Source organism: Quercus lobata, chromosome 5 (genome assembly GCF_001633185.2).
Source record: "Quercus lobata isolate SW786 chromosome 5, ValleyOak3.0 Primary Assembly, whole genome shotgun sequence".
Lineage (NCBI taxonomy): Eukaryota > Viridiplantae > Streptophyta > Magnoliopsida > Fagales > Fagaceae > Quercus > Quercus lobata.
In genome coordinates, this window is record NC_044908.1 from 89148851 (window position 1) to 89175356 (window position 26506).

A 26506-nucleotide genomic window follows, 5' to 3' on the forward strand; every position below is an offset into this window, starting at 1 on the left:
TCTTTTTTCTTTTTTTTGTCCCAGATCATGAACCAAGCAGGCCTTCTTTCGTTAAATACTAGGCTAGGTATCCCAGGCACTTATTTTTTCCCGTGATCCTAGGCCATGTATTTTGAGCTAATTGTGGGATGGGACTTGGGTCATGTGTCAAAGTTTTCTTTCCTTTGCCTTGGCCTGGGTACCCCCTTTAAGTCTGCCCATATTTGGGCTTTGCAATATTTTAATTTAATAATAACTTAAAAGGAATAAAAGAGATTTCATTGAATCAAAGCACAATTACTTTTTGAGGAACACGGAAAAGTTATCAAAGATAGTAAGGATCACAGAATTTCCTTCTACCATGGGTTCTTGAACAAAATTACTTAAGCAAAATTAAAAGCAAAGAATGATGAAACACTTAGCAGGTTAGGGAGTCGGCAAAAAGAGTCCCGAGGTACTGAGATCTCTCCCATTTCTATGCATAATACTGTTTCAACCACTTCCCATTTATGGGATCTTCCAGGACTGTCCCATCTTCCTTTGAGAGGTAGTAATACCCACTATCGTGGGCTTCCCTAATGATGTAGGGTCCTTCCCACTTTGAGGCAAATTTGGAGGGTCCTAAGAGGTTTCTTATTACGTGTTCTACTATCCTTAACACCAGTTATCCTTCAGTGAAAGCCCTTGGGTGTACTGCCTATGCATATACCTTAGACATCCTTTGTTGGTACCTCTGGCTTCTCCTCCTGGCCAGTTCTCTTTCTTCCTCTAGCCCTTCCAAATCTGCCAACCTCCTTTCATTGTTTGCTTCCTCGATGTCTTCCTGGTTCTCCCCAAGCACTACTCTTGGCGTAGGGACTACTAATTCCACAGGACTAATGGCTCCTGTCCTATAAACTAAGGAGAACGGTGAGAATCCTGTGGCTATTTTCACAGAGCTCCTACATGCCCAGAGTACATTTGTCAAGTGGTCACTCCATTTTCCCCCATAATCATGTTTCATCTTCTTAAGGATTTTCAACATCACCCTATTAATGGCTTCAGCCTGGCCATTTCCTTGCAGGTAGTATGGTGTAGACCTTCCATACTTGATGTAATATGATCCAGTCAAGTTCTTCATGTCTTTGTTTATGAACGGAGTCCCATTGTCACTGATTAGTCTTTTGGGGATCCCGAACCTTGTGATGATGTGCTCTCGAATGAAATTTACCACGGCTGTTCTAGTGGCCCTTTTCAAATGGATAGCTTCTACCCATTTTGTAAAGTACTCGGTGGCCGCTAGGATCCATATGTAACCATTGGAAGGAGGGTCTATAGGCCCTATGAGATCAAGCCCCTAAGTGTGGAAAGGTCATGGTGTTGTCATATCTTGCAGCACATTTGGGTGAGTATGAATTGCATCTCCAAGTACTTAACAGGTATGGCAAGTTTTGACTAGTTCCTTGGAGTCATTTTTCATTGTTGGCCAATAGTATCCTAATAGTAGCAATTGCTTGTAGATTCTTCTTTTTCTTGGGTAACTTCCACAATCACCGGAATGGACTTCCCTGACTACTTCTCTGGCTTCCCTTGGCCCTAGGCATCTCAGGGGATCCCCGCTACACCCCCTTTTGAATAGGATCCCATTTTGTAAGAAGTACTTGACCATGAGTTTCTTAAGCTGGTGGGCTAATGTCCTGTCAGTTGGTAGGATCTCTTGAGCCAAGTGCTCCACAAATGGAGTTCTCCAATCTTCTGTAACAAATACAGCATAGCTTTCTTCCTTACTCATTGAAAGTTGACATTTTTGGCACTTCTCCTGTATAGTTGCTGCCTTTTTGTTCATACTTGACTAGTAGTATCCCATGCGTTGCATCCTTTTGTATAGACTAATCTTTTTTGCAACCTCGCAGGCTTGGCTATGTAGTTCTTCTAATCTCAGTTTTCCTTCCTTCTCATTGATATACCTGGATAGGATCCCTCTAGGTAGCCTCCTGTATAGTTCCCTTTCTATCAGAGTGTAGTCCCTCAACTCCTTGATACTTCTTCCAAATCCTATCTCTCTCATTTTTTCTTTGACTTCACTCTTCCAATCCTGTTGCTTGGGCCTTCCAGGGAACATCCTTTTAAGGATCCTTATGATGGAATGCTCCTGCTTCCCTATTCTTGCCAAAGTTTCTCTTCCTTTGAACGGTACTTGGGATCCCAGGATGGCAAGCGCATCAGCAAACCTGTTTTCACTCCTCTAGGTGTACTCCACGCTAAAGGTCTGGAATTCCCACTGCAGCCTTTATGCCCAAGTCCTGTAGGCTGCCAAACTCTGCTTTCTCAGTGCAAAGTCACCTTTCACCTAGGAAATCACAAGATTGGAGTCCCCTAAAACTCTCATATGCTTTACTCCTATGCTAAGTGCTATGGTTAGTCCAGTCAAGTATGCCTTGTATTCAACTGCATTATTTGAACAAGAAAATCCAATCTTAAAAGATAGGGGTATGGTGTCCCCATCTTTGTAGCTAAGTACAACTCCCAGTCCATTTGAAGTTGTTGTTGCTGACCCATCAAATCTCATTGTCCACTTCTTTCCTGGGATTTCTGCTACTGCCACTTCCCCTAGGATCTCTTCACTTAATGAGCACTTTTCCTCTCTTGGGAACTGGGCTAACAGATCTGCTATGGCTTGACTTTTGATAGCCTTGGGGGTCTTAAAGCTTATGTCGTATTGAGAGAGAAGGATCAACCACTGTGCTACCATTCCTGTCAAGAGAGGCTGATGTAGGAGTGCTTTTATAGGGTGTGACTTAGTCACCAAAAGAATTTGGTGAGATGAGAAATATCGCTTTAGCCTTTGGGATATGTAGATGACTACTAGGTAAGCTCTTTCTATCCTGGGGTACCTAGTCTCAGCATCCTTGAGTATCCTGCTCACGTAGTAAATGGGTTGCTCATTCCCATCATTATCCTCTTGTGCTAGCAGGGCTCCTATTGCCTAGGAGCTTGATGCCAAATATAGCAACAGGGGTTGCCCACTTACTAGTGTTTGGAGTGTGGGAAGGTGATTCATGATTTGCTGGATTCTTTGGAAGGCTTCCTGTTGCTCGGTTTCCGAGGTGAACTCAACCCCCTTTTTCAACAATTTGGATAAACTACTTGTGACTGAAGCCAATCTTGGCACAAACCTCCTAATGTAGGAAACTCTCCCTAGGAAACTCTTGAGCTCCCTTACTGTTGTAGGCCTCCTCATCGTTGCAATGGCTATGGTTTTTGCTGGATCTACACTTATGTCTCACCCTGAAAGCACACTTCATGGGGTTCATGCGCAGTTTGTACTTCCTGCACCTTTCAAAAACTTGTTCAAGCGTCTAGAAATTCCTTGCTCTAGTTTTTGATTTCACCACGATATCATCCACATAGTCTTCCATCTCTTTATGCATCATGCCATGGAAGATAGCTGTCATAGTTCGCTGGTACGTGGCCACTACATTTTTTAGGCCAAAGGGCATCATAGACTCATAGTGTAATAAAAATTTCCAATTGGGGTCCTGAATGCTGTCTTTTCTACATCTTTGCCAGCCATGCGGATTTGGTTGTACCCACTATATCCATCCATAAATGAAAACATAGAGCTTCTCATGGCTGAATCCACAAGGAGGTCTATATTAGGCAGAAGGAACTCATCTTTTGGACATGCCTTGTTTAGATTACGAAAGTCCACACAGCAACGGATTTGGCCATTCTTTTTCTTCATAAGTACTATGTTGGAAAGCCATTTGGGGTGTTGGATGGGCTTGATAAAGCCAGCTGCTAGCAGCTTTTTGACTTCTTGAGTTATCTGAGCTTCTACATCAGTGTGAAAGACCCTGGTTGGTTGGATTACTGGCCTAACCCCTGGGTCTACGTTGAGAGAATGGATTACTAACCCTGGGTCTAGACCAGACATCTCATCATAGGTCCATGCGAACACATCTATGTATTTCTTAAGCAAGGCCACGAATTGCTCCTTTTCTTATGCTGTCAATTGACTACTAATGAAAATAGGCTTCTAGGATCCCAGTTCAGCTCCCAAGTTTATTTCCTTTAATTCTTCCTTAGTCTGAATTTGTGCCTCTTTAACTGGTTCCCCTGGGACTTCTTCTTGAGCCACCATACATTCTGGTGGTCCGAGACCCTACTGCATGACGCATTTAGGCCCCGCACACCTTCATAATCGATAAATTAACCTTCTTCCAGGTTCTCGTACTACTACACATTCCCGAGATCCTGAGGTGTTGGGCTCCCTCTTTTGCCTTTTTCTCTCCAAGAAGTTTCTAAGGTCATGAGTACCCCTTCCTTCTTCTTCTTCTAAGATAGGTGCTCCCGGGGTCCCCGGCGTGGGGCTCTCATCATCTGTTTCTAACTCATCGTAGAACATTATTTCCACAAAGTTTACCTCTCCTTGGCTGAAAGGATTATGGTTGGCAGGGATCCTTATGAGCCTCCCATTTAATCTCCCTTTAACACATTAATGGTATGTGGATGGGACAAGGCGGTGCTTGTGGAGTCATGGGCATCCCAACAGTACATGGTAGGAAACCTCTGAATTAATCACATGAAATCTAGTTAGGGCTATTATTGGCCCTATTCTTAAGGCCAGCTGCACATATCCCTTTGTTGATTCTGCTGATCCTCCAAATCCTGTTATCTCCATGGGAGCTCCTAGAATCCTTCTACTTGTCAGGCCCACGGCTTTTAGGGTACTCAAGGCTATAAGGTTGAGTGATGCCCCTGTGTCTACTAGTGCTCTTCTAACTTGGACACCATTTATAGTGGCCATTAGATAAAAAGGTCTACGATGGTCTGGATGCTCAACCTCTATGTCTTCGTTAGTAAAGGTTATTGCATTGGTTGTTTCTAAGTAAGCTCGACTAGCATGGGATTTTGCCGTAAAACACTCCATTCCTGAATCTGCTACTATACTCATGAAGGACTCTATGGCCACCCTTCTTGCTTCTCGCCCAAATCTCAACTGGTTGAATAGTGACCTGAACTTAGGGTTCTTCTGAAGAGTCCTGACTGTGCTTGGGTGGAAGGATCCTTTAGATTCTTCTCCTTCTGCTAGGTTCCCGTGAATCACCACAGCCACCACCCCTTTCCTTTTGTGGTTGGGTAGGGGATTTCTTTGCACTTCGGGTTCCTTCTGAGTGAGCTCCAGGGTTCCCTCCCTTAGTTTCTTGTGAAAGAGCCTACGAAGGGTCCAACAATCCTTGGTGGAGTGCTTGATCTAGTTGTGAATCCTGCAGAACAAATGATTCTTTCTTTCTTCCTCAGTTGGTGGCGTAGACATGGTGAATAGCCTAACAATTCCATCTCCAATCCACTTGTCCAAGACATGGTTCAATTCCTCTGTAGTACATGGAATCACTAGTGGTTCTTCAAACACTTTCCCTTCATGTCTCTTCCTTTTCTCTCCTACCGATGCTGTCATGGCCTGGGGTACCGGCACTCTCTTTGTTCTCATTGTCTGTGCTATCCTTCTAGTTCTCTATAGCAGGTCAGCAAATTGAGTGATGCATAAATTTTTGAGGTTGAGCCTATAATCAAAGAGCATGTTGGATATGCAGGTCTCCACGAGCTCTTTCTCCTCATGGTCTCCATAATAGTCTAGAGAAATATCTTCAAATCTCTTGATGAATTGGACAGAATCCTCTCCAGGCCTTTGTCTTACCATCTAAAGGCTTTGGAAGGTGACCTTGTCCTCACCGAGGTAATACTTTGTACAAAACCTCTCCATCATTTCATCCCATGTCTTAATGGACCCAGGCCTCAACGTGGTGTACTAGGTATATGCTCTGTCCACTAGGAACTTAGCAAACTCTCTTAGGCACAATTCTCTGTCTCCTGCGTAGGGGCCCAGAGTATGAATAAATCTACTCACGTGTTCCACAGCACTCTCATTCCTCCCATCAAAAGGATGGAACGTTGGGGGTTCATATCCTTTAGGATATGGCTTGCTGAGGAGTTCTGGTGGGAATGGGGGATCCTCGAGAATTTTTCCCTTTCCTGCTCCAAAAGGGCATTAACATCTGCCAGTGTCAGGTACTAAGGGTTGCCACCCCCTCCTATTGCTGACCCTCCCTCTGGTTAGGCTCTATTCTGATTGACCACAAGGGGGACATTGTCCTTGATTTCCTTTGTCCTGCCCTCTTTGAGAAGGTGAATTGCTTGCTGCAAATTCTTCAACATTTCTGCCATCTGAGCCACAGGGTCTAACTCTTGTCTTGCGTGCCTTTGGCCTGATACCACTTCCTCTTCTACTAGAGGCACCTCATTCCACTGTCTAGAGGCTACTTCGTTCTCTCCTACAGGCTTAGAGGCCACAAGTGGCACATTGGCACCTTTGTTGTTCCTTGGCCTTGGAGTCATGCTCTGTGAAGGGACTGCTTTTTCCCTCTGCTTTTACCAAGTCCCTAGTGGAGTCGCCAAAATGTGAGGCCACTTTTTGACAGTGTCCAGGCCCAAGCTTAAGCAAGGACCCGGGGCCCTCTTGTTGTAGTTTAAAGGAACTAAGCTTGGTTCACCACAGCTAAATGGACTGTTTACGAACCAAGTGGTGCACAAAGCAAAGATCCTACAACACGTATACACTAGCAAGCAAAAATATATGTATTGAACAGCAAAGAAGCGCAGCAAAAGGAAAGCAATATAATAAGGAAAATCACACAATAACTGTTAGGGATCCTCAAGTCAATATGAAATATTTGATTATTTTCTTAATTATGGATTATAATGTGCTCACTAAGACATGTTACAAGGTCCAAATGAACTCAAAAATCACAGAGTTAGATGGCTATTCAAGCCTCCAAGACTTACAAAATTTGAATCCCTTTGAATCCGAGTATGTTCTATAGTGGTTGTATTGGGATACCGGGGAGTATTTCTTTTTCTTTTACTACTCTCTCTAAACTTTTACAGAGTTTTCTCAATGATTCTGTTATGGTTCACTCCTGCCAAAAAAATTGTGCTTTAATGTTGGTTGCCTTCCCCTTTTTATAGTGTCATTTTAGGGTTCGAGGTATCACTGGTCTCCCCTTTTTTGGTTCCCTGGATACTAGAGCCCCTGTTATGCCAGCCACTGTAACAGCTGATTCTTTCTCCATTTCTCATAGTTTTCCTCTTTTAGTCCTGTTTTCCTGAAAGCCACTTGCTGACTTTCCGTTCTGTGGTGCTCTTTGGAAAGTGAACCTTTAATCTCTCTTCCTTCAATTTTTCCAAGCCTTTACCTTTTCGAACCTAGCTTTTGGCTACCCTTCGTTTTTGTCATTTTTCCCAAGTGAGTCGAATCCTTCCCTGCCAAGTCGAAGGTTTTCCCCAGTTACTTCCCCTTATGGTTTATCTTTTTGGGTTCCCCAAAGTACCAGCCTTTTGTTTACGAGTTGTTGCTTTCCAAGCTCTCTGGTTTTTTTACTGCATCGCTGAGCGTTTGAGAAGGACATATCTATCCTTCGTTTCTTGTGCTTTTTGGTTCCCCTTTCAAGCTGTCTTAATCCCACTTTGGCTGTATTGCGCGTCCCAGGGATCCCAAGCCCTTAGCGGTCTTTGGGATCCCAGCCTAGTTCTTTCTACTGGACCACCTACCCCTTAATGGATCTTGGGCTTCAAATCTTTTAGGCCTATCATCTTTTGCTTTTGTTAGCTCAACCCCTTCTCAATTTTTTGCTTTCCATGGAGTTGGCCCAAGGAGCTATTTCTTTGGGCTTTGTGTTATGATTTTTTGAACCTCAACAATGCCAAAAAATGACTATTGAAAAGTCATAACCCTTCAAATTTGATATATCAAAAAATCTCTATTGAAATGTCATAACCCTATTGACCGAAAGTGTACTTATTAGCTGAAAATATGCCCATTGACCGATCCTCAAACCCTCTCACCAATCTCGTGTAGGATCTTATTCTTGATAACCTTGTTCATAGCTGATTTCAAAATTTATAGGTTGATGATGATGTTATTGTAATAAATTAATTAATTATTTTCTTATATAATTCTTCTATTGTCTTTGTATAGAGCTAATTAACCAAGGTGAGTAGGAACTTGAATACGTCAAATAGCTAAAAACTGTCTTTAACCATTATAAATAAAATTTTAATATAATAATTTTTCTTTTAAAATCTTCTTTAAAACAAAAATAACAACTAAATTTAAAATAAAAAATATATATATAAAAAAAAAAAAAAAAACTATATGGTGGCGAACACAAGGGGATTCTTAAAAAAATCAACGATTTTCAATAATCGTTGAGTACATAAATGAATTTTTTTTTTAATTTTATTTAAAATATTTGATTTTGTTGAGCTCGGACTCGACTGGACTCATACCTGAAACCCCTTTTGCAATGGGTTGTTGATTTTGAGTTCAAAAATATAATAGACGTATTTTGAAACAAATTTCAAGATATCAATATTTTTTCCATACTAAGCTGTTGTGATAATATTATTGACGGTATTTTAAACCGTGATCTTTTTCCAGTTTCCACACAACAATATTTCACAAAATTATTGGGAGGCAAAACGTTCACTAAATTAAACATAAACGTTATCATACTTTGGGCAGTCACTGTCACATACATATATATACACACACAGAGAAGAGGGGGAAAAACGAAAAGAAAAAGCGCATTCTCCTGCTTTCATTTCATGCTATAAACAGATCTAATGAATGGTTATTAACTGTACAACTGATTATAGCTGCTTCATCATTTCAAAGGGGATCCTAAGACCAACCACATGCCCAACAACAGAGAGCCAGGCAACCAAGTATAATTCAATCGCCACTCCAGTTTTAGCCAGAGCATCATCTGCATGAAATAGCAGCTTCATCCATTCACTGGTCCCACACGGATGTAATTTGTACCATGGCCTGTTCAAGTATGGATGCTCCTAAACATGACAAGTCAACTTAAGCCTAAAGGTCTAATTCATCAAACACAGCTTTTGCAAGTAAAATTGACAAGTGATACTTCATTGAGATATCTCGCTTTTCACATGGCTAAATTAATAGAATTCAGTTTCAAGTTTTAAACAAACAACCAACATTGTTTCTGTTGCAAATTTACCACATATCTGATGCAAACCAACTAGAACACACTTCCGTTTGTAATGAATGAACAATGAGTATTTATTTGTAATGCATGAATTATGTACGTTATAAGTCTCAACCAACCACCATAGCCTTTCCTGTTTTTTCTTGCTGCAAACACTAACCACTATGTAAAATCCAATTAGGTCCACTAAAATTAATGTTACAAGCTACTATCTAGAGTTTGAATCACTTTCATATGTCAATTCAATATAGCAGCATGAGTCTTGAGAACCTTTGTTTATGCCAAAGAAGAACCACCAGATGTATAGAGCCGAGTTACATAAATGTCTATAACATATTTATGTAACAGTAACCTGGAGTTCAATGTCACCTTGAAATCACTAGAAAGGTTGTGATAACTTTCCGGTAATAAAATAGGTTAGATTATTCTCTATTCTTGGGAAAAGAAAACCCATGTACAGTCCAGGTGCACCCAAAATCATGGGTAGAGATTGTATAACATTATAGTTTTATGATTTTAAGGGCACATTTGGCACACTAAATGACATTACATTCGAAATGGTAATTTGTACTATAGTAAATAGAAGATGTTGTAATGGAATAACTATTACTATACATATTTTTAGTTGTAAAATTGGAATAAAATCCCAAATTTGTATTTATCAAAAATCATAGTTATACAATTATTTTACACTTATTGTGGCACTCTATTATCTTGAAAAATGAATATTTTAAAGTTATCATCATTTTTTGATAAGTTTTTTTTGATAAGTATTATCATCATTGATTTTTATTGAATAGCTATTCCTAATGTATTACCATTCCTTGTAATGAAAATGCACTCAATTGACCAAATATTTATTCCACATGAATAATTAGTCTATTACAAGATCTATTACTACATAGCAAACATCCCCTAAATTTTAGATTGAAAAAGCATAAATAAGCAGCATAGCAGTTCGATTTTTTTTTTTTTTTCATAATTACAATGGGGGAGAGGGGATTTGAGCATTTGATGTCTCCATTTGAAACATCAAGAGGTGCCAATTGAGCTACAAGGCTCTTGGCATAGTAGTCCAATGCTTTTAAGCAAATTACTTTTGGATTTAAGTCACAATATCACCTGGCTGATCTCAAACCATGATCTCACCCTCCACTCTGTTTTTATAAAGGGAGAAGGTGCCATCTAAGCGAAACATCATTGATGCATTTATCCAAATCGTATACGACAATCACTTATGAATGTAATAACTCAAAACAAAAAAAAAAAACAAAAAAAGGTGTAGTGGGGTTGGGGAACAAAACCAAACAAAAACGAGAGGAAATTAAAATATAAAATTGTACCTCCTGGGTTATGAACGTCCATTTTGAATCTGACAATGCTTTTTTAGAGTAGGCAGGAAGGTCCTTTTCAATTTCATCAAACTCCAGAGGTTCTCCATCTATATGCTTATACAATATCAGTACCTTTTTTTTTTTTTTTTGAAAAATAATTTCAAATAGATAAATAGTAGTATTAATATGCACATTGAAAATGCTTGCATTTTGTGTGACCATTATGCAACAACTTGACTTCTACATCAGTTAATGGTATTACACACAGTCCGTGGGTCTTAAACCCACAACCTCACCATCCACCTTAGTCTTATTAGAAGAGGTGGCATTCTAGCTAGAGCTTACTAGCGATCTCAATTACCGATCTGGCCAATCTAACATGTAGACATTCATTTTATAAAAGTATCTATCAAGTTAAATGAATTTGTAACATATGTTTCTTAAAAAGGGCCAAACAAAATAAGACAACAAGACCACATGTTATGCCGTACTGCCAAACAAGTTTTTATGTGCTTAATACGGCAAAAATAAATTTGGTTTCTGTAAAATATTTATGAAAAAACAAGCGTGCCTATTTCATATTGTACTATCATTCATATAAAATCCACACTCATCTTATAATGTAAGTTAAAAAGAGATGAACATACCACTGTCGTAGGCACGAAAATATAGCACTGGAACTCTATATGAATTGCAATAAATTATATGGAGATCATAGTAATGTACTTTACAAGGATTGATGTGGACCTAGCATAAGAGCAAGAAGTTGATCAATGTTGTAAATGAGACAAGAATCATTAATAGGTATACCAAAAAATAAAAAAGGGTGTAAAATTTGATGAGTAATATGTATATCTACTTAGGTATAACACATACTTGCTTCAAAAAAAAAAAAAAAAAAAGGTATAACACATACTAAGGTGGCATCATCAACATCAATGGGGTCCTCTTGGAGAGAGTGTTTCCCAGGCCCAGGGCAACTTAGTTCACCATGTTCTTCCTACACAAGGTTGGCATCAATTAATGCAATTTAAAAGTGGTAGAGCAACATTATATTATATAACGTGAAGGGGAAGGGCAGACCTGAGTTGAGCTGAGAAGTATGTTCTCCAAAGATAAGTATCCTTCCACCTGTGTACATTAAAAAGAGAGGAAAGATTAAAAGAGGAATTGTGAATAGAGAGAGAGACAGAGACAGAGAACACTAACTTGATGATGAGAAAGGACCCATGTCCATGGAGGAAAAGAAGAGCAAATTGTATTCCAATTGAGGATGAAAGCAGAAGCAGCAACACCAAAATCAGTTGATGAGAGGGTTCCTTGAGCTTCTTCTTTTGTACCCATTTACAGAATCAATCCACAAAATCAAAGATTGGATCGAAGAGAGAGAGAGAGAGAGAGAGAGAAAACCCAACAAACAGAGAGCACTCAACCAGAATGAAACTTTGGCGGTGGACTCGGCGACGATCTCCGGTCCGGAGGTCACCCACCAAGCTGTGGATTTTGGATTTGGAGGAAGAAATTTGGTGCGTTGGACTTGGGGGTTGGGGCTCATAGTCATAGATAATATGTGATAACAATTGGGCTGGTTTCTACTCTAAACAATCTCTGGGCTCTACTATGGGCCTTTTCCTATCTCAATTTTTAAACAATCTCTCGCTCTCTACTCCCTTCCTAATTGTGCTTTGCCCACCCTCTATAGCCCATAAATTAATAAACCACATTGCCTTTCTTGCATTTCACCTTCACCCAACAAATGTTTTTGTCTCACAATTAACATCCCACGTTTCCTTCTTTTCAACAATAAAAACTATTAAAGGGGTTAATTAAGATGCTCCTCTTCCTATTCTTAGATATTGGAAAGTTTTGTGATTGACCCAAGAGAGTAGGAACCATAGGAGAAAAGGACTGTCAATTTTCTAAGATTTTAAGAACATCATGCCTCTCGATGATTGTCTTTTCTAATTAAATTTTTTATATATATAAACAAGGTTTGAACAAGAATTTTTTTTTTATTCGATAACAAAAAACCTTACCAGTTATACTAATTGAAACTCACTTGGTAAACTCAATTTTGGTCCCTTAAAGGCTTAGTTTTATTTGGTCCTTAAAGGCGCTTGGACATTCCATTGTTAACATAGAAGGTATAATTTGAAATGATATCCTCATGTTTGAGGGACTAAAAATGTAATTTACCCTTTAATATTAGCATGAGTGATAAGTAGGTAATAGTAATAATTGTATCAATACTTATATTTTTACCACAAATTTTGTCCCCTTTTTTATGAGGAAATCATTTGACGGGATTGGCCCCAAACTTACTTGGAATCCTAACCACCTAACACATGTCAAAATCAAATCAACATTCAAAGTCCTAATCTTCAAATAAGGATATGTAGTCTCTCATTTCACTCTCACATACATTGAGTAATTATAGGAAAGATATGATGACCCAATATGTTTAGTATGGGACTAGAGGGGGCTAATTTTGTGTAGCATCTACTTTTTTGTCTCAAGAAAATATATATTATGAAAGACAATAATTAAAAGATAAAGTTTAGTTACAAAATTAGTTGTAGCATAACACTACAACTTTATTCAATATTTTTATTGGAAGTGAATTTTGACAAATCCACCATTGAATTACTTTTTCTTTTTGTATCCTATGCTTGCAAAATTTTAAAAAACTTAAAGATCAATAGTTATGTCATCAATAAATTATTTATATTACAAGTTTTTGTAATTTAAAATTATGCATAAAATATAATCTTATAGATCAATGTAGGGGTCTTTTATGCTTTTGGGCTAAGGCTTTTTACTGTAGGTACGAGAGTTAGACATATTTAGAACAACAGAGTTATAACACATAAAGAAAGAGTCTCTACAGAAAGTGAACTAAAGAGAGCCTGAATCCCAACTTGCACAATCTTATTACTAAATTAAGCCATAAAGTTGCACACTTTGGACAATGGGTCTAGATAGCTACTGATAATAGCTTAATTTTGCATATTTACATAAAGTTGCACACTTTGGAGAATGGGTCTGGATAGATACTGATAATAGATTAATTTTGCATATTTATATCATTATTAGAAAGCGTTATTATACTTATTTTGAGTTAATTCATGCATTTTATATTTGACTTTGGAATAATGTTAAAAAATAAATTTTGTGCTTAATTGAATTTGAATGCATGAATTTCTCTTTTGTAGGAGAATGGAATTAAATGAGCGGATTTGTGCAAAGAAGAATGATAATGGATTTTACTTTTACAAGGGCCATAATGAAGTCAAAGTAGGCCAACCCAATGAAATTTAAGTCCAATTGAAGTAAGGAATCAAAGAAAATTTGCACCAAATCAAAGTCCAATTCGGACTAGGATTCTAACTTCTGCAATAGTTAGTATTTTGGGTATAACTTTCGGCTCTAATATCCAATCTAGATGATTCAAGTTGAGCTAGAAAGTTAACGTAAAGGGCTACATCTCCATAGTTTACCAAAAGTCCGAATTTTGAAGTTAAATGGGCCAAAAATGTCAGTTATATAAGGCCTAAAAACCTGGGATTTTCTCCAAATAGAAATTCAACTTGTAATAGGATTCCTTAACCTATTTAAAGGCTCTTTAGGGCAAAATTCAGAGGGGAGCTGCCGTAGGATGTAATTTAGGTTTTCTTAAAGTTTCTTCATAGTTTTTGGAGTTTTATTTGTAATATGGCTTACTAGAAGCCTTGATAATGCAAGGGGTGAAACCCAACCGTTTATTGGTATGTTCTTCATAGTAATTTTATGGTTTTAATGCTTATGTTCCTTGTGAATTCGACCTCGGAATTATCGAGTTATTACTTCACGACAATTCTACACTTGGGAGCATTATTTAAGTTGCAACAGCTACTTTTCATTTGGATGGAATTATAAAGAGTAGGTTTATTACGAGAAAGAGGGAAAAGATTGCCTATTGATGCATGCTGCTTCTATCGTATACACTCTTCTATCTTTCTAAGTCTTACTTCACTCTTTCTCTTTTCTCTCTTCTTTCCTTTTCAACTCTCTATTCTAATTACCTTAGTTGTTCTCCCATTTCCTCTTATAGGTATTGTTCCTATTTATACTAAATCAAGCTAATGTGATTTTCTCTTTTTTACCCTTGCTGCCTACCAACCATTATTGTCCACTACAAATACTCTTTAGAGGTGCCCACTACCCTTCTGACCATATGGGTTCAACCTCCACTACCTCTAAGCATGTGCATCGTTTTCTTTCTCTTGCACTACCTATTCCATGATAAACTCTTATCCATTCTATTCTGCCATGTGCATCTCTCTCTCATTTGAAGGGTAAAACCTTAAGTCTTTCTCTACCAATCCATCTAGCTTGCATTAAGTGGTCTCAGCCGGTTTTCTATTTTGGGTAAAGATGCTTTCCCAGTAAAGCACCTCCCAAAAGAGATCCTGGCAAGATATCAGAAATAGGCTCTTTTCCTCCCTCTACTAAACTACACCCTCTGTAATTCCCTTAGCCATGGGCCCATCCCCTTACATTGGCTTGGTACAGGTTGGTGATGCTTCGGTCATTGTATTGTTGTCTTCTTGCTTCATGCTTTGCCTTCTTCCTTTTCCATGTAGTTTCCGCCCTTGCTATTTTATTTTGTCCTTTTTTGTTCTTTGTTGAGACTAAGACCTTCTACTCATATTTGTCCCTTATGGAAAACAATGTGGGCTTGTTGGGCTTGCCTCATCTTTCCTTGTTGGGCTTGTGGGCCCTTTAAAGCCTTTTTCAACTAATTCATGTTGAGCTAGCCCATTGGGCATTTTTCCTCTTCCTTACTTCATTGGGTCCATCCAAGGCCCCCCACCCCTTTTTTTTGTCTCTTGAAGTGGGCTATCTCACCATGGCTAGCTTTTCCACATTGCCCATGGGTCAATGTGATCTATTCCTTGTTCTTATGGGTATTTCTTCTTTTTGGGCCTTTAGGGCATGACCCCATTATTTTGCTGTTATTTCTTAATCTTTCCTTTCTCTTTCTTAACTTGATTTTGGCATTTGTACCCATTTTATCAAAAATGGGTATCAACTATCATATAAATAGTCAATAAAATATCCGATTGATACAAAATTTGACATGTGTATTAAGAGCGTAAAGAACATACAATCTAATAGTTAGATTTTCGAAATATATATGTAGCAAATTTATTAATATTTTGTAAAGTTGTATCCGTAGACGATAACAAATTTTGTAGCTAAAATTTGTCCATAATCAAAAAGGCTAAGAATCTCATCAAGATATTAATCACCAAGGTTTACTGAAGGAGACTACTTCATGTATATCTCAAATTTGAATCCCCATGCCGATGAACGAGAGATTAAACTCTTATTAATTATCTAAGCCAGCAAAAGTGGTTGAGGCATTTCCTTGTCAAACCCTATTTTATTTGCTGTCCATCAAATTAGATCGATCACCAAATACAATTTTTATTCCGTATTCAATCTTTTGGATATTGTCATTGCCGCCTTGACTTGCATCATCATTATCATTGTTTTAGCTATTAATTAAGTTGAACCTAAAGTCCTCTCTAGGCCTCCCTCAACTGCATGAGGCAGAGCAACCATACCAAATCCAAAGTCTAACTAAAATCCCAAACCCACTTGTTCCTCTTCCTATGAGGACAAGGATCCTGGAGAGAGACTGGTACACGAGTACTCTATGCTTTGAGACAAAAATAGTGGGTTGAATTGGGTTTGGTTGGTTCGAATAAATGGAACACCTGCTGTAATTTCAATACAAAAATAAGGTACAACTGCCATTTTCAAGTTTAAAATAATGGCCCAAGCCCAAGTCCCCAAAAAAAAAAAGCGGTTGGCACATAGCTGATAGGCGATAGCTGAACAACCTAATTAAATTTAACTGATGATTCCACATCAGTGGGTAGTAAAGCACTCAACAATAATTGCCTTCATTTTCTTCCTATTATATAACAAATTAAGATTCTCTATATGGGCAACTAATATGTGCTTCCTGATTCTTATACACTGGTGGTGCTTATAACTTTTAGGCGAAAAACACATTTTAGTCCCTACATTTTTAGTCGATTTCCGTTTTAGTCCCTAAGTTTTTTTTTTACCGCTTTTAGTCCCTCTCTTGAAAAACGCTTCCATTTTAGTCCCTGCCATTACATCAGAAACGGATATTGCAGACGTGGCAAACGGCAAAATTAAATAATAATAAACTAATGTCCACATGGCCTAAATTAATAATAAAAAATATTTTTTAATGCCACATCATCATCTAAATTAAAAAAATTAATTTATTAATTTTAACTAAATAAAAAAATTAATTTATTAATTCTAACTAAATAAAAAAAATTAAAAAATCTCATCAAAAAAAAAATCAAAAACAAATTTAAAACTAAACCCAGCAAGAACAACAAAACCCAGAAAAAACTAAACCCAGCAAGAACAAACTAAACCCAGCAAGAACAACAAATTTAAAACCCAGCAAAAACAAGATCAACAAAACACAAACACGACAAATTTAAAACCCAAAAAATTAAATTCAAACCCATATTTGCAAAGAGCCACATTCCTCGTCGGTCATCCTCAAAAACTCGACCTTTTTCATTTGTTTTGTTTCACACCCACGTTGTTTTTGTTATTTATTTATTTATTTTTTTAAATTCAAAAGCAAATCAATCCTTTCTCTTATTCTTTGTTTTCAATGAAATGAACCTCAACTCAATTTTTGCTCAGATCCATGGAAGAGAAAACCCACAAGCTTTCTCTCTAAATACTCCAATGCCCAGATCTATTATTATCTCCTTCCATTTATACTAAACCAGAAGAACATGAAGAAGTCTTCGTCGAACATGAAGAAGAACATGACTCGCCTCACTCGCCCCTCCGATTCCACTCGCCACTCCGATCCGAACTCGGCGACCCTCCCGAGACGCCTCCGTACCACTCTCTGGAGGCCTCGCCGAAGAAGCCGCCGCTGGACTACTCCAAAGCCGTCGTCACCGTCGACAAGTACACTCAGTTCTCTCCACAACAGTCGACGCCGGAGAAGCCAAACCTCACTAACAACAACAACAACAACAATGCCGTGACACAGACGGAGAAGTCGCCGTCGCCGTTGATGGTGTTGAGCAGGGCGATGAGGGAGGAGCCATAAACCCACAACTTGGTTTTGAGTTTGAGTTTCCATTCTTTGCTTTGGCTTTCTCTGATTTCTGGCTTTGGTTAGTTTTTTTTTTTTAAATAATTTCTGGGTTTGTGTTCTTGGATCTGGGTTTGTGTTCTTGTTGTTCTTGTTCAAGACACACTTAGATCTCAATTCATAAGATTTTTAGTTTTTAATTCTGTTTTTAATTTTTTTTATTTAGTTAAAATTAATAAATTAATTTTTTTAATTTAGATGCTGATGTGGCATTAAAAAATATTTTTTATTATTAATTTAGGCCACGTGGACATTAGTTTATTATTATTTAACTTTGCCGTTTGCCACGTCTACAATATCCGTTTCTGATGTAACGGCAGGGACTAAAATGGAAGCGTTTTTCAGGAGAGGGACTAAAAGCGGTAAAAAAAAAACTTAGGGACTAAAACGGAAATCGGCTAAAAATGTAGGGACCAAAATGTGTTTTTCGCCTAACTTTTAATGTCTAGTAATACAATCTAAAAAGTACAGACGGCTATCCAAATTAAGGCCATTTAATTTTTTTTTTTTCTTATAGGGTTAAATATTTTATCATTTCTCCTTTAGCCGCTGTAGTTTTCTGCTGCGTTTTTTTTTAAGTCCAGATCGAAGTTGTATTTAATTAGGGCTATTATACTTTGGTTATTCCTCTGTCCAAGTAGACAAAGATAAATTGTATTTCTGATAGAACGCCTGGATGCCGCCCATGTCAGTGCATTTGTAATAAAAGTTTAGGGGCTAGAGTATGGTTGCAAAATTAATGTTAAAGTTTAAAGCGTAGTATAAATTAATATACAATATCATACACCATTGTATTCGAATGCAGGAATATGAATATCCTCCAAAATTTTCAACGAGTGAAGACATTAAGTGTCTGTTTGGAAACAATTTATTTAATTGAAACTGTAAATTTTTTACTGAAAGTATTGTAGATAAAGTTAAAAGATAGTTGAAATAGTACATTAAGACCCATGAATAGTACCAAAAAAATCTATAAATAATAGCAAAAATAAGTTGATCAGTAAAAAAAAAAAAAGATTTTTTAAGTGGATGTCAAACGCACAGAAATTATAAACTAACAAATTAATGATGCATGCATGGATGCACTAACAAAGGTCAATGAGAGTTGCTATCAAAAATGAAGAAATATATATATATATATATATATATATATTGTTGTCCATAATGCAACGTATAGCTATGAATATGATTGATGTAGCTAGCTAGCTTTTACTTGAAATCCAGATATTCCAGACCAGACCGATCGATAATCGCATATACATGATGTCTCTCTCTCGATCTGATATATTATGTTCACATGGCACATGCAGCCTTTCGATTAATTTTCACAGCAATAGTGGTAGCTAGAGCTAGACTCGTTTGGATCTTAGCCAACATTCAGAACCTGAGGTCCTGAATCACATGCAAATTTTTTTTGATGAACTATAAGGGAGGGGGGGGGGGGGCGACCATTGTGACTCACCCCCCTGGGCATGACTATAGGAGCACCCTCCCTAGAAAATGTTGGATTGAGTCATAGCTACTGTGGTTTAGGGTGACCACAGACTTCACCCTAACACCTCGAGAGAGGTGATAATCAGGGACTCTTCAGCAGGGATACCCAAATTCCTCCTCAGGTACTCGCCCGTGCTCGAACTAGGGACCACAAATCTGATTCACGGATCCCAACCACTAGGCCACCCCTCTCGGGGTGAATCACATGCAAATTAATGTCATATATTTTTGCGGTTTGTATTAATTACCTCCTAAATGGTGTGTGCATGTTCCGGTACTAGAGAAAAAGAAAGATAAAGATGTGAAAAGTATCATACAATACAAAGAAGCTAGGATACAAAAACCTAGAGGGTGTTTGGTTTATGCATTTAAAAACTGAAAACATGTGTTTGAAAACATGTGTGGAAATACTTATGGGTGAAAAAGTGTGTGGAAATACGTATAATATTGTTTAAAAACTGAAAACATGTGTTTGGGTAGGTGTACCAAATGGGACCTAGAATGGTCAAATTATTCATTATGATCAACATTTTTTTTTTAAGGTCGTCCGTTTTGCACCTTTAAAAGGCTATCACTTTCCTTCATTACGAGAGAGAGAGAGAGAGAGAGAGAGAGAGAGAGAGAGAGAGAGAGAGAGAGAGAGAGAGAGAGAGAGAGAGAGAGAGAGAGAGAGAGAGAGAGAGAGAGAGAGAGAGAGAGAGAGAGAGAGAGAGAGAGAAGAGAGAGAGAGAGAGAGAGAGAGACAGCCAACTGTATATTCTTCCAGTGCAACAAAATACATGAAAATAGGATAAGAACAAGTGGAGCCAGGAAGGGACACCCCTACCATGGCCTTGATTACCAGCCTAAAAAAATCTCCTGTACTGCCTACCTAACACTAGTCTATATATATAATAATAGGTAAAGTTGAGAGAAACTCAAATTAGAATTCCAATTTTGCGCAATGTGTCATAAATTATTTATTCTTGAAGAGTTTTATTTCTTAATTTTAGAATCAACTGTAGGACCATATCATAAATATTTATTTAAGTGAGTTATTAAGTACAAAAACCAAAAAGTTTAGAATAAATGAATCGTAAAAAAAAAAAAAAAAGTGTTTTACAATAATTTTTTTCAAAAAAAAAAAATGGACAATTTACATTTTATACCTAATAATATCCTTACAAAATTTTTTAAAGAGTTAATAAAATATAAAAATTACTATTAATAGTATTTAAATTATATATATATATATATATATATAAATTATATTATACATCTTATTGTATATCTTTAAATGTATCTATGCATATACATGGGGTTACAAGCTGGTATATATAAAGGATTCTGCAATCGATTTTGCTTCACAAATCAAGTTTCTAATAGCTGGCTGAAGAATCATTTGCATCCTTCAAATATTTAATGATGGTCTACGAGTCGCCTTCTAGGACAGCTAAGGAGATACCAATTTCAGATAGAAAGTCGAGCGCCTTCCTCATTGCTTCTAAAGTTTCAACCTTAGCAATAGAACTAGGGAGGATTAAATTTTGTGACAGGGAAACAATGACAAGGCCATTAGAGTCATGGATAACAACTTATAAGGTTAAATTTAATCAACCATTTTGCTGGCTTTATTCCGTGCCAAATTTGCTTATATTTCAGCAATTAGTAACCCTGTATTTAGGTGAGATTGTTGTAAGAGTAGTGAGTGAGGTAGAGCGTTGAAATGCTCAAAAGTATGCAAGAAAACAGAGACTCGCGGATGGATCTCGCAAATAACTCACGGCTGCAAGCCGCCAGAAGACGCACACGTGCTAAACATGCTACATCATGCTAGCTGGAGCACTAGGAAGGAGGCCGTTCTGTTATCTCGCGGTTCTCACTCAGAAGAGCCACCCCTATTTTGAGAGAGAAACCCTAGAGTGAAACAAGATTGATTCACCCACAATCTTCACATAAGAGACTCTTCAAATTCCTCAACTCTCTTTCTCTCCATTGTTAAACCCTTGAGAGGTATTTTACCAAAACCTTTTCTCACCATATCCATTACTGTGAGAAAGTTGTTTGGTATTCTGGGAAGCAATTAGGAAGGAACCAATTTGACATTGGTAGATGCTATGGTCAAGTAGCGGAATCCGGGAAGCTAGAAAAGAAATAGGTTCGGCGCAACCTTGTTGGAGTAAGAAACTTGGAGGGCTTAGGTACACTGGGTAGATTAGGCTTGGAGGGTCTATTGCTGTTCCTGTATCCCAACTACATTTTCTAGTGGATTACTTACCGCTTGGAGGGCGGTGGAGAGGTTTTACGCCGAGGGTTTCGGTTTCCTCTTCGATAACACATCGTTGTGTTGTCCTTGTATTTGTATCTTTCTTCCCTTAATCTTTACCTTTTATTTTCTGCTGTGGATGTGATTTTAATTGGCTTAAATTGTTTACCAATTCTGTTTATAGCTTGTGTTCATTTTCCGCACACTAGTTGTTTGTCATAAAGCTTGAGTTGGTTATTTTGTAATTTGGGATTTAAACGTTCAATGGTGTTTTATATATTATTTGAACTTTCAATTGGTATCAGAGTGGGTACATTTGTTGTTGTTTAAATACCTAAGTGTGATCCTTGACCCCTTGTGTTTATTTGCCATGGATTGTGCATTGTATGCCTCTTTGTATGATTTGGTTGATAATAAATGTAGCATGTCACGTGTTTGTGAAAATGCCTCTATGAGTGTGGATCCTCATAATTGTGATGCTATGTTGCATGAATCATTTGATGTTGTTGATATTCCAAATGACAAACTCTTAAAGAAAAATGCTAAGAAGTTTCAAAAGAATTTGAACAAGTTATTTTGTGAAAATGATGATTTGATTGCTAAACTCAATGAATCCAACAAATTGGTTGAGAAATATAAAAAACTTGCTGAAGATTCTCTTGAAAAACTAAAAGAGTTTGAATGTTTGAATATGTACTTGGATGCTAAACTTGTTTTGTCTAACAAACTTGTTGATGAGTTAAAATGTGAAAATGAATCTCTTAAGATGCATGCCAAGTGTTTGATTGCTGAACCCATAGATAAAAGGGATGATAATATTTGTTGCAATCATGTTATGGTATCCGATCTGGTGACTATTGTGTGTTCTACCTCTAAGGACAAATTGGTGTACGTTCCTCCACACAAAAGAAATCAAAAGGTGGAGAGAAAGACTATTAAGTCAAAGCCTCTGTTTAGGTCTCAACCTAAGGCTTTGGATGGATCTAAGTTTGTTCCAACTTGCCACTATTGTGATGTGATTGGTCAAATGAGAACTCAATATCATAAGTTGAAGAGGGAACAAAATCATATTCCTAAATCCCTTCCCAAAAGGCCTAGTAGACCTAAATACATTGTGTGTCACCATTGTGGTGCCTTTGGTCATCTAAGACCTCAATGCTCTAAGTTTCATGCTTTTAAAAGAATCAAAAGAAAAGAAAAACTTGAGCTTTTTGGAAGTTGTGCTAAAAAGAGTAAACCGGTTTTGAGTGAAAATAGCATGTTGTTAAAGAAAATGTTTAATGCTCTTAACTCCTTGACTATGTGCATCTCCAGTTCTTATTCTTCCAACCTTCGTCTCACTTCTCTTGAGACACTCATTCCAAACAATCGTTCCGTTTGGATAAGAAAGGGTTCCTATGGTTGAGCTTTTGCTCTTTTGGTCTTTGATCTAATTCTTTCGATCTTTGTAAGACCCATCATGCATTAAATGTCATATCTTCATGCATTTTGTGCATCTTGCATTTATTTGTATGCATTGTTTTGTTTTTTATCTTACTTTTATGTTTTAGTTTTGTGTAAGTAAAAAAAAAGAATCCAAAACCACATAAAAAGTGAAAAATTCAAAAAGTTTAATCGTATATGTTTGAGCACATATTACATGTGAATTTGGCCTTGTACCTTTGTACAAATGGTTTTGTGCATTTATGAGCTTAGCTTGTTCTTTATGCACTTATTTCTTTGTGAGAAAAATCTTGAAATCTATGTGTGATTGTTGTAAATCGATCTTCAAGCTTGTCATGAATGCTTGGTCAATAGTCTTGATGGTTTTGATACTTGCATAGACTTGTGCCTATATATATTCCCACACTTTTTATTGTTTTTGCTTAAAGAGCTCAACAAATGTAAATCTCAAAATGAAAAGAGATAATGAGTTGCAAAAACCGTCGCACATACTAGTATTTGAGTAGGAAAAGGGGAAAGCGACTTGTATTGAAAATGTATGATGCCCAAAAAGCCAAAGGCTTGTTCATCAAATTGAAATATCACAAATTTCAGGCATCGATCTCAAAATGAGATATTTTGATTCAAAATGATCATATGTTATGAATTGTAAAGAAACCAAATGAAAAGCTTCATTGTATGTAATCATTTTCTTGTGGGAGGTCATATATGTTCATTTCTATAATTGAAATAGACCACTTGACTTAGTACTAGTTGTGTATGACTTGATTGAATTGATCATTGAAACTTAACTCTAGACTAAGGAATATTTCACATTTGATACACACATACAACACACATGCCTAATGTTCAATGAATGTCTTATTCATTTGTTAGATTGTACTTGTCTAAATGTGATGTATGTGTGCTCAATTATATATGGATTAATCCAAAAAGATTTTTGATCATTTTACATGTTTTTGGAAGTGATTTTTATCACTCTTTGTGTTCATATTTAGTGCTTACTTTGTTTTTCATTGTTTAAACATGTTCTGTGTTGAAAAACAGGTGTCAGAGTTTTTTGCGGCTCAGCTGGCGACTCGCGACTCACTTGCGACTCGCGAAAATTTTCGCGACTAAACCTCGTGACTCACCTAGTCGTGAAACGCCCAGAAATAGCTTTTCAAAAGGCTTTTTGTGGGAAACCTATTTTAAACCTCTCCCATCCTCTCTTAAACCCCTCTTTCACTATTTTTACATCAAAACCCAATCAATTTGAATGGTTTTTCATTTCATTAACATCTCTAAGGAAATTATAAACTCTTTTCATTGATTTTGATCCTTAGATTATGTTTTGGAGAATTTTATGCTCTTGGTTGGGATTTTTATCATAGGGGTTGGGAAAACTTAATTTTTGTCAAATTTTTTTCATGGGATTGGTTTCTTTTGTTGATTTTCATTGGTTGTTGGCCCCCTGTGGCAGAAAGAACATGTATTAAGGGTGGATTTCATGATGTTCATGCATTGTTTCACATTATTGTTCATAGTGTGCATGCTACGTGTTTGATAAAATGCCTCTTAGACATTTTATCGCTTGTTTGGACTCCGATGAGTACCAAACTTTGGGGTTTCTCATGTTTCCGCATTAGAAACATGTTTGGTTCATTGGTTGTGTATTTAACACACCTTACCCCACATGTGCATTTTTCATGCATTGGTCTTACATTGCACATAGCCACCTCTTGCACACACCGTTGCTACCCTTGTCATGCATTGGTCTTTACCTTATTTCTTCATCTTAGCATGTCGTGTTTACCTTATGCTTTGTAGCATTTTACTTTGTCTTAGGTTTGAGATTCATTTTCTCATTCATCTCGCACCCCTCATGCATCATTATCATTGCTCATACCTTCATCTCTTACCCTCTTTTCTCCTTGATCCTTTGTCTATTCCTGACAAAAAGGGGGAGAGTATACTCTAGAGAGTATACCAGAGTGTTTTGTCATTTCTATATGACTCTTGTGCACATCCTTAGGGGGAGAAATTCTATTTCTCATGCACATTTGTAGGGGGAGAGATATTCCATAAGGGAGAGGCATATTCCAAAAGGGAGAAGACATTGAGTTAATAAGAAAACTTTGTTTTGTTTGTTTCTCTTTTATGTTCGTTTTCTTGTATTGGACATGCATACTTCCTTATGCTATTGTGTTTCATTGAATGCATGTTCGGATGATCAATTGCATTGCTATGTGATCATTGTAGTCATTTTTATATGACTGTTTTGGTGTATGATCAAGTTGCTCACATGTTTCACATCATGTTTACTTGATCACAATTTACTTGTTATATTATACTTGTTCTTTTATTACTTGTTTTATCTTGAGGGTCAAATGTGTTTTGTGCAAGTGTTTCAGGTTACAAGTATATATGTTCCAAGTGCATCACTGCTTCTCATCATTCTGAAGGGGAGAAACTTTAAGCACTTTTAGTTTATATTGTGTAAGTTTATATTCAGTATTTTGAGTTTGTACCCATGTTGCTTTTGTAAGCTTTTAGGGTTTGTTTTCGTAATCTGTAGGCTTTATGGTCTGTACCATACTTTATGCAGTCTTCTATACTTTGTTAAATCAGTACTTTTAACTAAATGTCATGCATTTTCTTGTTAAGTACTGTCACTCTTGTGCCCTTGTAGGATTGTTCCTAGATGCATATACTTAGTATATTATGCATTGGTTGAGTGTTCGGCATACAAGTAACTTGCATTGTTCTTGTTAGATTGTATGTTCAAGTGTTCATTTCAAGTGTGAATGAGCATTGTAGTCACTACCTTGTAGTGATTACTTGTTTGATCAAACCATGGTTTGTTTCTTAACTCCATCTTTACTTAATCACATATTGCCTGCTTCATATGCATTTCATGCTTTTTTGCATACAATGATCATGGTGTATTGTTATGTTTCAGGAGTTTCATGTTCATATGATTCAAGTGCCTCACAGTTTCTAGAGTTAGGTGTGAGTGAGTTTTGCTCAACTGTTCCCAATTCACATGTTAAGTCTAGAGTCTGTTTTAGGGTTTCGTCACGGAATAACCAAAGGGGGAGATTGTAAGGTCGAATTTAATCAACCATCCTGCTTCATATGCATTTCATGGCATACAATGATCATGGTGTATTGTTATGTTTCAGGAGTTTCATGTTCATATGATTCAAGTGCCTCACAGTTTCTAGAGTTAGGTGTGAGTGAGTTTTGCTCAACTGTTCCCAATTCACATGTTAAGTCTAGAGTCTGTTTTAGGGTTTCGTCACGGACCAAAGGGGGAGATTGTAAGGTCGAATTTAATCAACCATCTTGTTGGCTTTATTCCATGCCAAATTTGCTTGTATTTTAGCAATTAGGTATTTAGGTTTATTGTAAGGGTAATGAGTGAGATAGAGTGTTGAAATGCTCAAGAGTGTGCAAGAAAACAGAGACTCACGGATGGATCTCGCGGGTGACTCGCGGCTGCAAGCCGTCAGAAGACGCACACGTGCCAGGCATGCCGGAAGTTGAAGCGCCATGCTAGCTAGAGTACTACTGGACAAAATAGGACAACTGGCCGTTCTGTTATCTCACGGCTGGATCTCGCGACTCAGTCAAGCCGCGAGCCACCCCTGTTTTGAAAAACTTGACTCTTCACATTTCATTCTCACCCCAGTATAAATACCCCTTTTACCCACGAAAGAAGGAGAGCTTTCAGAGAGAATTTTGAGAGAGAAACCCTAGAGTGAAA

General features: G+C 37.4%; 2 protein-coding genes across 2 annotated transcripts; both read right to left on the reverse strand.

Moving 5' to 3' along the window:
- Positions 1-2308: 2308 nt before the first annotated feature.
- LOC115991438 lies at positions 2309-6357 on the reverse strand. The gene is made up of 3 exons (XM_031115130.1): positions 6135-6357; positions 5870-5994; positions 2309-2944 (listed from the first exon to the last, which is right to left on the reverse strand). Exons 1-3 carry the CDS (start codon positions 6355-6357, stop codon positions 2309-2311), a joined length of 984 nt encoding a protein of 327 aa, XP_030970990.1.
- A 2124-nt stretch (positions 6358-8481) lies between these two features.
- Positions 8482-11921, reverse strand: LOC115989767 (ubiquitin-like-conjugating enzyme ATG10). The gene is made up of 6 exons (XM_031113622.1): positions 11576-11921; positions 11450-11497; positions 11283-11366; positions 11014-11113; positions 10376-10473; positions 8482-8868 (listed from the first exon to the last, which is right to left on the reverse strand). The coding sequence occupies exons 1-6, from the start codon at positions 11708-11710 to the stop codon at positions 8671-8673; spliced, it is 663 nt and encodes a 220-aa protein (XP_030969482.1). The 5' UTR covers positions 11711-11921; the 3' UTR covers positions 8482-8670.
- Between the last annotated feature and the right edge of the window lie 14585 nt (positions 11922-26506).